Source organism: Pristiophorus japonicus, chromosome 16 (genome assembly GCF_044704955.1).
Source record: "Pristiophorus japonicus isolate sPriJap1 chromosome 16, sPriJap1.hap1, whole genome shotgun sequence".
Lineage (NCBI taxonomy): Eukaryota > Metazoa > Chordata > Chondrichthyes > Pristiophoridae > Pristiophorus > Pristiophorus japonicus.
Window position 1 is genome coordinate 55,870,061 of NC_091992.1, and position 16,302 is coordinate 55,886,362.

The following is a 16,302-nucleotide window of genomic DNA, read 5'->3' on the forward strand; positions in this document are numbered from 1 at the left end:
CAAGGACGTTATGCTTGAACTGTATAAAACACTGCTTAGGCTACAGCTGGAGTAGTGTGTGCAGTTCTGGTCAGCACATTAAAGGAAAGATGTGATTGCACTGGAAAGGGTGCAGAGGAGAATTAAAAGAATGTTGCCTGGACTGTGACATCTGCATGCACTGATGTATAGGCTGGGGTTGTTTTCTTTGGATCAGAGGAGGCTGAGGGCAGATCTGATTGAGGTGTATAAAATTATAAGGGGCTTAGATAGTGAGGACTATTTCCCTTAGCAGAGGGGTCAACAACCAGGGGGCATAGATTTAAAGTAAATGGGGGGGGGGGGAGGTATAGAGGAGATATGAGGGGAAATTTCTTTACCCAGAGGGTGGTGGGGGTCTGGAACTCACTGCCTGAAAGAGTGGTAGAGGCAGAAACCCTCACCACATTTAAAAGGTACTTGGATGTGCATTTAAAGTGCCGTAACCTACAGGGCTACGGACCAAGAGCTGGAAAGTGGGATTAGGCTGGATATCTCTTGGTCGGCCGGCGTGGACACGATGGGCCGAAACAGCCTCCTTCCATGCTGCAAATTTCTATGATTCTATGATTCACTTTTCCCATCTAATAAATTTCCACAAGAAGTGGAATTTTATCTCGAGGTTTTTACTGCACGGGTGAAACTAAAGCATTGATGACTTAAGTAGAACAATACCATGATGCTGATTCTGCAACAAGCTTGCCCATGTATCTATTGATATATTGAAAATATTGCAGATATGGCACATATTTCCTACAAGTGTAACACTTATTCCTGTCACACTTCGGTCATCATTCCCAATGCAGCATGTCACCATAGCTGAGATTACGGAGTTCAGCAGAGACCAGGGGCCAAACCTGCGACCTTCTGATCATTTATGACTCCGCTATCATTGGAATGAACTGGTGTAGCCTTTGGGATCTTCAAAAAAAACACAGTTCTAATATTATCCTTGTATTCATGAGGCTCTGTGGACCTTTATTTCTGGATTATTTCTGTTTGAACAGCAAGAACAGTCAGGAAACTGGCAAGGACTTATTGATTCTATGAAACTAGGGCACATGAGCTGAATTAACTTGTGCAGTTGAAGCTATAATCACTTAAAGCAAAACACTGTGGTCAGTGAGCACTGCATTGGGTTTTATAGCCGCAAAGCCCCCCCCCCTACCCACCATGCACTCCTACAACATGCATCTCCGTGGCAACACTCAGCAGTAGAAGGTGCAGAGCTCCCAACATAAACAAAAGGTGAACTCCAAAATCTTCTCAATGTCTGGGTGACTATAAACAACTCATTTATGCTTTGCACAGCTCAAGCACTTGGCCCACTTGTAACACACATCAAGCCATTGTGCAGTGGTGACTGAGTGATCGGAATCACAAAGGAACTTTGCAAACCACAATGGAACCCAGATCCCTTGGCACATACTATTAATATAAATGTGCAGTATGATGCGGCAGATAAAAGCAGGATCGCTGCCCTATTCTCAAGTTTCATGTCATACTTAAATTATTATTCAAAGTATCATTGAAAATACTGCAACAAATGGATGCGGTTTTTCTTTTATGTTCAAAGAAGGATCACTTTTTAAGCTTCAGCTTAAGCTGCTGAGGAGTTTGTGCTGGCTCAATTTTTTGGCCCTTTTTTTTCCCAATTACAGCTGACTGAATTATGGCAATGCAGTCCTAAAATTTTCAAAGATTACCTGACTGTATTTTTTAAGAAACTCTTTTTAAAAGAAGCCCAACTTTACCATTTTCTCAGCTTTCCCAGCCTTCCCTCTTGAAGGTAGTGACACGTGTTGATTTAGGGTTTCAGTCGCCCTTCGGGACCTGATCCTGTTGCTTACTATTAATGTGTCACAATGAATGCCAGCAAGCTATTCCACCATGTCGAACAGCACTCACCATCCACACAGGGACACTACCAGCAGGTGACACTGGACAGTGATGAACAGCAAGAACCATCACTGAGTCACCATTGTCACCACCTTTGCAACATCAGCTAACTCCACACAGATTGATCCGATGGTTAACATACTCACTGGATCAATGCAACAACAACTTGCATTTATATAACGCCTTTAACACAGTAAAGCGTCCCAAGTCACATCAAAGGAACCATATCAATCAAAAATTGACACCGAGCCAAAGGAGGAGACATTAGGATAGATGACCAAATGCTTGGTCAAAGAGGCAGGTTTTAAGCAGCATCTTAAAGGAGAGAGAGGTGGAGAGGCGGAGGTGTTTGGGGAGGGAATTCCAGAGCTTCAGGCCCAGACAACCGAAGGCATGGCCACCAATGGTGGGATGAAGGAAGTAGGTGATGCACAAGAAGCCAGAGTTGGAGGAACACATAGATGGAGGAGGGTTGTAGGACTGAAGGAAGTTAGTGAGATAGGGTGGGGCGAGGCCATGAATGGATTTGAACATGAGGGTAAGAATTTTAAAACTGAGTCGTTGGGAGCCAATGTAGGTCAGCGAGAGAAGGGACGATGGGTGAACGGGACTTACGCGGAAGCAGGGGAGTTAGTGTTTCCGACTCTGCGGAGCATGCCTTGATGAACAATCGGGTTTCTCAGAATGTTTTTTTTAAATCAGTGGCAAAGCAAGTAGCAGCACTCAAGCCATGATTCCCACTCCCGAGTCACTATCAAGCCATTCCTAATGTCCTAGACTTGGCAACCATGGCTCAATGCCACCACTGAAGAGGGGATGTTTCAAAAGATAAATGAGCTTTAAACAGTGTTAATTGAGGAAACCGGTTACTGTTTGTGAAATGAGATTATCAATCATAAAACAATCTACGACTCTGCTGTGATAATTGCCAGCGCGCACTGTATGCCAGGTAAATAAGGCAATATGGTCTCTTCAATCACCTTAGAACAGCAAACAGCATTACCCAATAGGTAATTCTACAAACAAAACAAAACCAAGGCTGCACATAGTTTCTTTTTATCCTGGTGTATTAATTTTTAATTCAGAGCCATAAACCTGCATAATACAAATCTAGTTGCTACACTACAGGCAGCAAAGCCAACAGCTTCTGACAAGCTAATATTTATTCTGCAGGTATTACTAAATTACAATAAAGGGTTGATTTCTGCACACGGATAACTTTTCTAATGCTATTAATCCTCTCTTGAATCCGATTGTCTCTCTGACTCATGCCCTTTCAGAAAGCGACAAAGATGCAGTAGCTGATTGGAATGTATGGAGAGTAATTGGCACATCCAACAAGCCTGGGCTTGTAGAATCTCGGCACAAACGCATTGCGCTCTCCATATTTCAAGCCTCTCCGGTGCGCAGGGAACATTCCAGACCAAGGTCTGTATTAGGAGATTATTTGCACTTCAAAATGTCTGGTTGATAATGTCACAGTATAAATTAAAACAGCAGGTTTTTCATCTCGACGAGGCTCAAGGTGAGAGGCGATTATAAGTGGATCAAAGAGTCATGATCATTGGGTTAGCTGCTGCCAGCATTTAAGCTCGCCTTTATCCTATACTTAAACTGTTTTGGATGGGCAACAGCACCGTCACCTTCACCCTCGCCAAATTAATCATTGTACATTTCGAACCGCAATCTTTCCCAACAACTTGCATTAAAAAGTTACTTCAGTTCATCTTTAATAGTTATTCTGATGGTCACAACCGTGACAAATGTGGCACCTTCACAACATGGTTCGTGAGCACTTTTGAAGGTTGGGAGGAGTCTGGTGAGGAAACTACAAAGGGCTGAAGGTAGAATGTTGGGGTGGCATGGGAGGGAGAGAGATGGTCACAAAGCCAGAATCGGAGGACACGAGAGGGAACACAAAGCTGAAAAAAGCCGCAGAGGTAGTGTGGGCAAAACCATGACACAATTTGTAGATTAGCATTTTAAATCCGATCTGTAAGGGGACGAGAAACCAATGTCGGTCAGTGGGAATGGGGGTGATGAGCACATAGATCTTAGTGCAGGACAGGATACAGGGTTCTGTACAAATTGCATTTTATGGGAGGGTGGAAGTTTGGAAGCTGGTAAGGAGGATATTGAAGAAGTCATGGGAGGGATAACGGCTTCAGCAATAGTGGGGCTAAGGTAGGGGCAGAGACAGGCAATATTATGGTGGTGGAAGTAAGCAGTTTTGGCACTGGACAGGATATGGGATTTGTAGCTCAGCTGAGTTGAACAGGACACAGAGGCTGCGAGCATTTTGCTTAACCTGAGTGAAGACCTGGGGAGGGGGTGGAGTCAATGCAAGGATGCAGAGATTTTGGCAAGGGCCGAAAGCAACGGTTTTGACATTCAATTGCAAGAAATTCTGACTCATCTAATTGAAATGTCAGACAAGCGGTTGTGGGGTTGAGGGAAATGGTGGAGAAGCAGAGCTGAGCACCAGCAGCATGCAGGTACAGCAGGTAGTGAAGGCGGCAAATGGCATGTTGGCCTTCATAGCTGGGGGATTTGAGTATAGGAGCAGGGAGGTCTTACTGCAATTGTACAGGGCCTTGGTGAGGGCCTCACCTGGAATATTGTGTTCAGTTTTGGTCTCCTAATCTGAGGAAGGACGTTCTTGCTGTTGAGGGAGTGCAGCGAAGGTTCACCAGATTGATTCCCGGGATGACAGGACTGACATATGAGGAGAGACTGGATCGACTGGGCCTGTATTCACTGGAGTTTAAGAATGAGAGGGGATCTCATAGAAACATAAAATTCTGACGGGACTGGACAGATTAAATGCAGGAAGAATGTTCCCGATGTTGGGGGGAGTCCAGAACCAGGGGTCACAGTCTAAGGATAAGGGGTAAGCCATTTAGGACCGAGATGAGGAGAAACTTCTTCACCCAGAGAGTTGTTAACCTGTGGAATTCTCTACTGCAGTGAGTTGTTGATGCCAGTTCATTGGATATATTCAAGAGGGTGTCAGATATGGCCCTTACGGTTAAAGGGATCAAGAGGTATGGAGAGAAAGCAGGAAAGGGGTACTGAGGTGAATGATCAGCCATGATCTTATTGAATGGTAGTGCAGACTCGAAGGGCCTATTTTCTACGTTTCTATACATGTGAATAGCAGTCCCTGTGTCTAGGAATAATATCACCATGGGGCAGCATGTAGTTGAGAAGGAGGGATGGCTCTTTGGGGAACTCCACAGGTGTGTGAACTGAAGGAGAATCCATTGCTGCCCTGGGCTAAGTAACAGTGGAACCAACTCACTGAGCTGGACTACCGAGGAGCAGTGGTGGAAGAGAATGGCACAACCAGCCATACTGAACACTGCAGAGGTCAAGAAAGACAAGGAGGGATAAAGTGGCATTGACACACTCTGTCACAAGTAACTGGAGAAATTACCCACATGTTCGAACAAGGGTAACTGAGTACTTATGGTGCAGCCAACATGTATAAATAACCTCCAGTGCAGAGCTAACACTGGCACGATTAGCTGAATGGTTTCCTTCTGTGCTGAAATTTGAGATTCTAAATTTATGAAAAATTCAACTATGTTTTCATTAATGTGCCATTTCAGGACATCTCTTTCCTTACTTGTAGTTCTTCCGGTTGTAAAAAAAAACTTAAAACCTTTCTCACATTACCACACAGAGAGTAGTATCGTTGCTTGTTTGTTGCTTTGGAGCTGACCAGTGAAGGAATGCGCACTGACCTGTGCGATGTTGGCCTGTGAGGCCAGGCGGATCATGATATCCAATTTCTCCAGCTTCACATAGATTGGGTCGTTGTATTTCACAAAGAACACTTTTATCTCCTGCTTCAGGATTTCAGGCCTGAAAAATGAACACATACAAGAAAGCGTTACAAAATTACTCTTTTTAGCCACCCCATGTTCGCTCCAACACTGCGTCGTTACTATCGTCACTGATCAGTGAGGTTCCCCAGATATTACGCACACTGATTTTTTTTCCATTAACATTAAGAAACTTGAGGAAATAACCTCTCCAGTGTCCTTACTATTCCCAGTGTTTGGTTTATTGTAACCCTGTGCCTTACTACCAACATTCCAGCTTTTTAATACAAGATTTCGCGCATGCGCGAAGTTTTGAATGCGCCACGTATCCCATTAAAGGGACCACGAACCCCCAAAAATTTAGGAAGAGCATTTGCTTACAACTCTCTTCAAGAATAGAACAGCTGTTTGTTCATAATTCTCCAAATGGTGAGTTCCCAATCTCAGGCCAGCTACCTTCGTGTGAGACTCTGAACAATGACAAAAGGTTTCCAAACAAGGAAATGGTGGAGGAACCACCAGGGTACTTCCTGTGCACCTCCCAGATGCCTGTTACAGGAAGGAGTTGGCAAAGTTGATGAGAGCAGATCACCTACTCTATTACGCTTCAACAGTGGCTCAGTGGGTAGCACTCCCGCCTCTGAGTGAGAAGGTCGTGGATATCGAGTTGCAATCCAGGGACTTGAGCACAGAATCTCAGCTAGAACTCCAGTGCAGTGCTGAGGGGGTGCTGCACTGTCGGAGGTGCGGTCTTTCGAATGTGACTTTAAACCAAGGCCCCGTCTGCCCAATCAGGGGGACGTAAAAGATTCCATGGCAGTATTTCAAAGAGGAGCGGGGGAGTTCTCACTGTGAGAGACTCGGTTATTTAAAGGAGCAAGGGGTGTGGGAAGTGGAGAACTGGCACTTCGGCCTGGGGACTCTGTGCCGAGCCTGCAGAGCAGCAAGGAAACAGCAGCTCCAATCTGGAGGCTGTCCGTCACAAGCTAATAATTCAAAGTGAACCTACACTGTGCGTAGCTGAACAGACCGACCAGGAAGATCTCAGATTCGATCCCCAGCCTGTGCTGACAGCTGATCACTGCCGCCGGGCAGTCCTTAGTGCCCTGAGCCAGGGAGGGAAAAAAAATAATTTTCAAAGCAACAAGTTACAGCGTCCTGTTTCTGAGAAAGTTTGAAATTAGAATGTGCTGTCAGGTTCAGGCGCCAGCCGAAAGGCACTCTGATTATAAGATTGTTTTGCGTCTGGAAGAAAGTGTGACATCTGTATAGGCTGGGGTTGTTTTCTTTGGAACAGAGGCTGAGGGGAGATCAAATTGAGGTGCATAAAATTATAAGGGGCTTAGATAGTGAGGATAGAAAGGACCTATTTCCCTTAGCAGAGGGGTCAACAACCAGGGGGCATAGATTTAAAGTAATTGATAGGTTTAGAGGGGATTTAAGGGGAAAAAAATTAACCCAGAGGGTGGTGAGGGTCTGGAACTCACTGCCTGAAAGGGTGGTAGAGGCAGAGACCCTCACCACATTTAAAAAGTACTTGGATGTGCACTTGAAGTGCCGTAACCTACAGGGCTACGGACCTAGAGCTGGAAAGTGGGATTACGCTGGATAGCTCATGGTCGGCCGGCACGGACATGATGGGCCGAAATGGCCTCCTACCGTGCTGCAAATTTCTTTGATTCTATGATGTAAATGTGGAGCTGGTCATGGTAATGTGCAATTTTATAAAGACTTGAGTTTTAGACCACGTTAAGGCACAATGTTGCTACGTTAAGTTGGAGTTGTTTCCCTTTAAGGCAACAGCACCAATTGCTGTTAAGTGAAACCAAAATTGGTTTACTCAAATGCTTAACTGTTGCTTGGTCAGGAACAGTGGGGGTCAGTTTTGGTTGGTACATGGAGCAGAGGTTGTCACAGTGTGGCAACATTTTGGGAGAGGTGAAGGAGTGATGGGGTTCGCAGCACTGGGCGGTGGGATGGCTGGGGGTATCTTATAAGTACACAGCAGGGTTCTTTGGTGTTTTACTACGTTAAAGGCGCTATATAAATAAAAGTGGTTATTATTATTTGGTGTGCATGTATTGAGGGAGTGGGTCCCTGGTTCTCGCAGCACTGGAAGGGGGGGGGGGGGGGGTGAAGAAAGTGCCCACCGGCATCAGGAAGCACTGTGATGGAAGAGGTCTACTGGTAGATAGGAATCTAGAAATGGTGAGAAAAACATAGGGCTGCATTTTAGGCTTTTTCGTTTTCAGAGCGAAAATGGAGGCTGGGCGGGGAAGTTACCGGCCGGGAATAGTTTGCGCTTTGGTAAGGAAGTTTGGGCATCTGGGCCCTGCATCGGGGGCGCAGCGCTAAGGGAGGCATTGTACACTTTTCTTGGCGCAAGGATGGGAAACTCATTAACTAAAGTGCCAGGCCGTGTGTACTCCGAGAGACACCGTAGGGGGTGGGGGGGACCTTAAAAAAAAAAACACAAACATTGCCCACGCCAGCACAACGCCCATCGCTAAAAAAAAATTTAAAAACACTTGCACTTACCTTCGGAGTACTTTATCTTCTTCACCGCCGCCGGCTATGCCAGACCGCACCGATTTCCCAGGCGGTCATTGCGGGCGCACTTCCGGACGGACGGATCGGGCAAAGGTCCAAAGTACTGCCGGTGTCGCAACGCGAGGCATGGATTGCGACGGGGCGCAGGAGACCTGAATGCCACCTTTCACGCCGCTCCGGGGGCAAAACCCGGAGCGCAAAGGACCGGAAAATCCAGCCCATATAATCTTGCAGCAGTTGTGTCTCACACCCACCCCGGACTCACCTTTTCTGTACAATCAGGTTGATATTTCTCAAAGCCACATATTGCACTTCTGGTTCCCCAGACAGCAAGGTGACGAGAGGAGGAGCCAGCTTCTTCAGAATGGTGTTGTAATATTCAGAATCCTTGGGAAGAAGCTCAATAAATTTCATCAGCACTTTGACAGCGGAGAGGACAACGGCAGAGTTGGCATGGGAGAGTCGCGGGGTGACACGTTCACAGATGCTAGGAAGGAAAAGAAAAAGCATGGTTAACCTTCAGAAAACTTCGGACACCTGCAGCTTGAAGCTGATCCACGATATCCAATTTCAACTGGCATGGGAGCCAATTTGGAACTAACCAAGCCTGGAAGAAACACACTGGCAAAGTACACTGTGTTCTCAGCTGACACCATGTTTTTCCAGGGTCTGTCAGTTCTGAAGTGGATCCCAGATTAATTCGAAGTTACAACACTTCTCCCCCTCCATTAAAATCAAGAGTCTCTCGGTCATACAGTCAACTCCTCTCATTCAGTAATGTCAACAGAAGGGGCTATAGGGAAGGAGCCCAAAATGGCTGCTTTCCATTGGTGCAATGTTTGCATGTATTTCCTACTGTAGACTTTCATTCGCTTTTAACTATGGGTGAAGCTGCACTATTATGGCCAACTCACAAGGAGAGATTGTGATACGGACAGAATGAATGCCCTGTAGAACTCGGCTTTGGAGCTTGGGAGCCATCTAATTTCAGGGCAAGATTCAAGGCTAACCTGAGATGAAAGGGTTGTCATATGAATAAAGGTTGAGCGGGTTGGGCCTATACTCATTGAAGTTTAGAAGTGATCTTACTGAAACGTTTAAGATTCTGAGGGGGCTTGACAGGGTAGATGCAGAGAGGATGTTTCCCCTCATGGGGCAATCTAGAACTAGGGGGCATTGTTTCAGAATAAGGGGTCGCCCATTTAAAATGGAGATGAGGAGGAATTTCTTCACTCAGAGGGTCGTGAATCTTTGGAATTCTCTACCCCAGAGAGCTGTGGAGGCTGGATCACTGAATATATTCAATGTGGATAGACAGACTTTTGAACAATAAGGAAATCAAGGGTTACGGGGAGCGGGCAGGGAAGTGGAGCGGAGACCAAGATCAAATCAGCCATGATCTTGTTGAATGGCGGAGCAGGCTCGAGGGGCCAAATGGCCGACTCCTGCTCCTATTTCTTATGTTCTAACTTAAAACACTTGGGTACTAATCTGCACTTTACTACTCAAAACAAATCACTTGAAGAATTTGGCACAAGCATTTAATCCATTCGCACTTAACACCAAATGAAAGAGACTGAGTGATAAACTAATACAACACTGTAATAACCAGAGTAAGAACCATTATTGATCCCGGTTTAAATCTAGCAACGCTTACATCAATATGGGAGAAGTCAGTGCCAATTTATGGAGAACACTCAGCAACTATACATTACTGAGCAGGAGCAGCCATCTCTGTATACAACCTGGACAAGCTGAAATAAATTCTAAAGAAATGATGCGGGAATGGGGTTTACAATGACAGTAACTCAGTGGTATACAGCCACAAATGACGGGGCACCTGCGCTGCTGCCCACCTGCCGGGTCCTGTAATAATACTGATCTTGCCAAATGCAATGATACCAAGGCAAGCGTGGCCTTGGGGCAGGGAACAGCTTGAAGATACGATACCACAAAGTCTAACAGATTGTAAGTCATGTTCTTCAGAATTTTGATTAATGGCCTCACTGAGTACAGCTATGAACTGTCCTTGTTGTCAGCCGTGGCTCAGTGGGTGGCAGTCTCACTGAGTCAGAAGGTTGTGGGTTCAAGCCCCACTCCAGGGACTGGAGCACAGAAATCTAGGCTGACACTCTCAGTGCAGGGCTGAGGGAGTGCTGCACTGTCGGAGGTGCCATTTTCAGATGGAATGTTAAACCGAGGCCCCGTCTGCCCTCTCAGGTGGACGTAAAAGATCTCATGGCACTATTTCGAAGAAGAGCAGGGGAGTTATCCCCAGTGTCCTGGTCAATATTTATCCCTCAATCAACATAACAAAAACAGATTATCTGGTCATTATCACATTGCTGTTTGTGGGAGCTTGCTGTGCACAAACTGGCTGCCGTATTTCCTACATTACAACAGTGACTACGCTCCAAAAGTACTTCATTGGCTGTAAAGCGCTTTGAGATGTCTGGTGGTCGTGTAAGGCGCTATATAAATCCAAGTCTTTCTTTTTTCTTTTGGTAAAAAGCAATTAAAAAAAATTTAAGACCTTTTGTTATTCACCCCCGCCTCCACCTGACCAGTCCTTTGCCACAGGGTGTTAAGGAGACTGGTTAGTGGTTTCCACTGTACTTTCACAAGCCAACATCTCAGGCGTGAGCTCACCTCTGTGCCTCGCGCTCATCCTTGGGATTGTAGTTTGACAGGCAGTCGAGTATGAAGATCTGACCCCACTCGGTGCACTCATTGAGAGCAGTGATGAGCTTGTTAATGTTCTGAGGATTGAGGTCGAGCAGGTTACTGTTGGGGTGGGATTCACTGATCTCAGACAGAGCTGCTACAGCATTCGCAACCACCTGCGAGAAGAAATGTCGGAAAGAGAGAATTTTATATTCACGGTGAAAGTACAAAAGTTGAATAAAAACACAAGCCTCTGAATTCAAATACTTAGTTGTGTAATATTGATCGGTGATCATGTAAAATAGCAACTTACTGCCTTTTTCCAGTATCTCCACAGAATATTAGATTACATGTTATATCTATGCATTTACCAGTATTCAAGCAGTGTCTACATTCCCATCTATTACATAGTGTCACAGCTCGTGGCTCAGTGGGTGGCACTCTCACTGAGTCAGAAGGTTGTGGGTTCAAGTCCCACTCCAGGGACTGGAGCACAGAAATCTAGGCTGATACTCCAGTGCAGTGCTGAGGGAGTGCAGCACTGTCGGAGGTGTCGTCTTTCGGATGAGACGTTAAACCGAGGCCCGTCTGCCCTCTCAGGTGGACATAAAAGATCCCATGGCAGTATCTTGAAGAGCAGGGGAGTTATCCCCGGTATCCTGGGGCCAATAATTATCCCTCAATCAACATAATGCAAACAGATTATCTGGTCATTATCACATTGCTGTTTGTGGGAGCTTGCTGGTGCGCAAATTGGCTGCCGCGTTTCCCACATTACAACAGTGACTACACTTCAAAAGTACTTCATTGGCCGTATCACACACACACAATGAAAGCAGCTGTTCTTCCATCAAAAAAAGAACTTGCTAGCGCTTTTCATGACCTCAGCATGTCCCAAAGCGCTTTACAGCTAATGAGGTACTTTTGAAATGCAGTCACTGTTCTAACTTAGGAAGCGCGGCAGCCAATTCGTGCAGAGCCAGGTTCCACAAACAGCAATGTGATAATGACCAGATAATCTGTTTTAGTGATGTTGGTGGAGGATAAATATTGACCAGGAGAACTTCCCTGCTCTTCTTCAAATAGTGCCATGGGGTCCTATACATCCACCTGAGGGGGCAAGATGAGGCCTCGGTTTAACGTCTCATCTGAGAAACAGCACCTCCGACAGTGCAGCACTCCCTCAGTACTGCATTGGATTGTGTTTCAAGTCTCTGGAGTGGGTCTTTAAGCCAAAACCTTCTGGCTCAAAGGCGAGAGTGCTATCCACTGAGCCACGGCTGACACCTTGCATTCATGAGGAATAAAAAGAGAAAGCAAATTGTGACTAATCATTTGCTTTAGAATTGGGCACCTTTTTAAATAAAACCAGAGTTCAGGCAATAATTCTGTTAGTCGGTTTTCTAAAACCGATCACAGCAGGATTCACTTTCTTAAAAGATCAAGGAGAATTCTGCCCATCTCGCTTCCTCTGAACAATGAGCCATGCATGTACCAGACACAACTTTCTCATTCACTAGGATCATAAATAAAACAGTCCAACATTCAGTGTATGTCTGTTTCCTTTCATTTCAAACAGGAATACAATTGCAGACCTTGGGTGGCTGATTTCCACGCACAGTCAATTCCTGTTCAGTAAACAATCCATTTCTCTCAACCTCGGGGTCACTCTTGTTACAAAATGCATCATTACCAACCGACTGCTGCACAACATTTTAATTATAGAGGAATACAATAACTTGAATACAAAATGCCTCATCTATTACTATTAACTCTTGCAATTGATCCATTTCTGAAATACAGGAAGCCATGCAGAATGCAACTATACTATGTAATCTGGGCAAAGTAGTATTCGTGTAGCAGGAGTAAAGCACTCAAATTATATTACCTGGAGGGAATACTGTGCATCTGGACAGAAAATTAATTAGGGATTTCCAAAAAATCTATTCAGTTCAACAGAAATATTTAGCATCAAATATCTGACTGTATTCTACACCCTTTAGTGCCCAGATGTGATATTCTTGCAATTGTTCACAGAGCTCTATCTCTAATGCAATATGTCACCACCCAGTGAAACAGTGGGCCGAAGAATGTGACCTCTCTGGGCGCTTACGATGTGCGCGCGTACCCGACGAGGCCTCGCAAATGCTGGTTCTCGCCGTACGATGCACGTGCACTGAGAACTTAACAGATCACACGCATCCCCAGGTGTAGGGCCTTCGTGCGCAGAGATTTCCTGCCCAGCATTCGAACTCTTACGCCTGGTAAAAGCAGGCGTATAGCCTACTTTTACAAGCGTAAGAGTTTTAAAAGATAGAAAAATTAAATGTTATCACTCATTTTTATATGAAAACCCTGTCTATTAAGGCATTTTTACCCTGATTAAAACATTAAAGAATTCAAAAACATTTTTCTTTTTTTTGTCTAAAACATTTAATTAAATTCAATTTCAACTAATTTTAAAAAGTGAGGTGCTTTTTAAAATTTATTGTGCTGTTTCTGTGATTTTGGTGGCATTCTCAGTGATAGTACAGTAAACGGAGCTCCCATTATCAATGAGAATATTACATTGTGATTGGTGGCCCAGGCTACGTTCCAGGAATGTGTGAGCCCATATGCTGGGCTGCACATCTGAGCCTTGGACCGTAAGTATACGTTCCTCCGGGACCACCAGGTACTATCGTAAAAAAAATTTTGGTCCGCGGCGTCTGCCCGCAGGAAGCCTCCGACTGCAATTTTTGGCCCAATATTTACAAGAGCATGTCACCGCCATCTACTGGCAGTAAACTGCTATAGCATGACTTTTTAAAACTGCAAATCCCACTTAAAAGGACTGCATAAGCCTGCACTGTGAAAGTGGTCATCAGTCTTTTGCGATTAGTTTATCATTTCACTGTTGCAACAAGCCCTGCGCTAGAAATTGCACTGAGGTATAATTCATTCTCAATTTTTAATAGTTATTTTGCATTTGGAAAAATAAACGTGCCAATGTAAATACCAATTACCTTTTAGGAGGATTTATTAGAGTATGGAGGTGTGACCTATGGAGCAGAGTGAATGCTGAGCTGGCTGCACTGATTCCAAAGCAGAGTACTGTTAAATTCAGATAGCTAGTTCTGATGTCCTTAATAAGCAAATATAACCTGTTTTCACCAGCCAGTGAGAGAGAGTGCTAATGTCTAAATTAAGAGTCAAGCTAGACAAATTGTAATATTATACAATGTCTGAAATCCAGAATGCTCAGGGCTGAGTCTGTTCCGGTTTTTGCTTTTTTCCATATTTCAGACAAGAAAATCAAGAGTCTGAAATCCGGAATCCTCGACCAAATCTGTGCCGGGTTTTGAGCAGCGAGGTCTGAAATCCGTCAAAACTGAAACTCCGGCACAGATTTTATCAAGGATACCAGATTTCAGACTTGATTTTCTTGTCTGAAATCCAGAATCCTTGACTGAATCCATGCCCAATTTTGGGTTGTGCCTGAAAATGTCTGGTTTTCGGACGATAATTCCGAAATCTGGACGACTCCATCAGCTATGCGCAAAATATCCGGTTTTTGGAGTTCCAGATTTGGGATGTTGCACCTGTACTTAAATATCTCTCCAATATTTAAATACTATTAAAACATACATCTTAATTCAGATAGGGTACGGTGATGTGTCATTACATTTAATGAAATAAACCTGCACTGCGCTAAGTGGAAGCTTGAGATTAAACAACTTCTTTAAACTTTTCTAAATTTATTAATCTTTCTAAAATACTTTGAAGTTTTACTTTTACTAAAATTCTGTGATGGGTGCTGTGAGCTATCACGATGCTCTTGCACAGGTAGATGTGTAACAGAGATAATGGAGTGGAACCCATAAGTATAATTATCACAGTGATACTACTCTCACAGTAATAACTACCGAGACATCAAATTCTAAACTATGTGCTGCTCCTCCAGCCACGTGTCTTGTTTCACCATATTCTATATTGAGGCGAGAGCAAGCTAATGCATGGACCATGTCACTGTATCTCTTTCTTTTGCACAAATATTCAAGCCCCACTCTAAATGTGAGGAATTATTTCACCTCTCTAATCACACACAAAATATATCCTAGTGAGGTTAACATTAATGCAGGTCAGTGCTGGCATGAACTAGCTGAAGAATGGAACCCCTTTTTGGTGATTTAAATATAATAGGTTAAAAAGTATTTCCTGGAATAATAGAAACATAGAAAATAAGTGCAGGAGTAGGCCATTCGGTCCTTCTAGCCTGCACCGCCATCAATGAGTTCATAGAAACATAGAAAATAGGTGCAGGAGTAGGCCATTCGACCCTTGGGAATTGATCTGCAGAAAGCATCAGTTCCAACTGACTGAGCAGACCAAAGCCAGCCCAGTCTCTCTGCTGTGGCACCTCTTCCAGAATTTTACTAAATGGCTTTTTGTATACCAAGGTTTAACCCTTGGAAGGATTATAGTACATCTCTTAAATACTTGCTGTCCAGTGAATTCCAGTTGCAAACTATGCTTGGGCTTGGATTGCATGCAGTACCTGTTTTTGTTTCCTGGCTTCTGTTGCATAACAAATGCATGTTACTTCTATAAAGCTCTTCTCTAAACTTTCCCCTCGCCCTCACTGCAACTTCCCGCTCTCAGTGCTCTGTCCTATTTCCTCTCCAGCCTGCATAGTTAGTGCACTCTGAATGCACAGAGAAGAACTCGACTCAGTGGAGGATTTTATTAACTGCATTTAGCTCCTGTCCATAACAATACATAGTCCAGTGAAAACTACACAAACGGACACTCCCAAAAAATGGACACCTGCAAAAAATGGGCACAGAGACCTAAATAACTTGCATGGTAAAATATACAAGAAGCACTCTGAAACCACAGCAGCTTTCAATGCACCATGCGCTTTTACAATTGGGATTACGGAGACGTGGCTCCAGGATGATCAGGGCTGGGAACTCAACATCCAGGGGTATTCAACATTCAGGAAAGATAGAATAAAAGGAAAAGGAGGTGGGGTAGCATTGCTGGTTAAGGAGCAAATTAAGGCAATAGTTCAGAAGGACATTAGCTTGGATGATGTGGAATCTATATGGGTAGAGCTGCAGAATACCAAAGGACAAAAAACGTTAGTGGGAGTTGTGTACAGACCTCCAAACAGTAGTAGTGATGTTGGGGAGGGCATCAAACATGAAATTAGGGGTGCGTGCAATAAAGGTGCAGCAGTTATAATGGGTGACTTTAATATGCACATAGATTGGGTTAACCAAACTGGAAGCAATACGGTAGAGGAGGATTTCCTGGAGTGCATAAGGGATGGTTTTTTAGACCAATGTCGAGGAACCAACTA

The 16,302-nt window shown here is 44.4% G+C and overlaps 1 protein-coding gene across 1 annotated transcript in view; it reads right to left on the bottom strand.

The window, feature by feature from the left end:
- The window catches only part of ap2b1 (adaptor related protein complex 2 subunit beta 1), a 249,959-nt gene that overhangs the window by 179,372 nt on the left and 54,285 nt on the right, over positions 1–16,302 (bottom strand). Inside the window, exons 6-8 of the mRNA XM_070856807.1 lie at positions 10,944–11,134; positions 8,560–8,781; positions 5,664–5,784 (exon numbers count right to left, since the gene is read on the bottom strand). Coding sequence (XP_070712908.1) covers positions 5,664–5,784; positions 8,560–8,781; positions 10,944–11,134 — 534 coding nt within the window. The remainder of the gene's footprint in view (positions 1–5,663; positions 5,785–8,559; positions 8,782–10,943; positions 11,135–16,302) is intronic.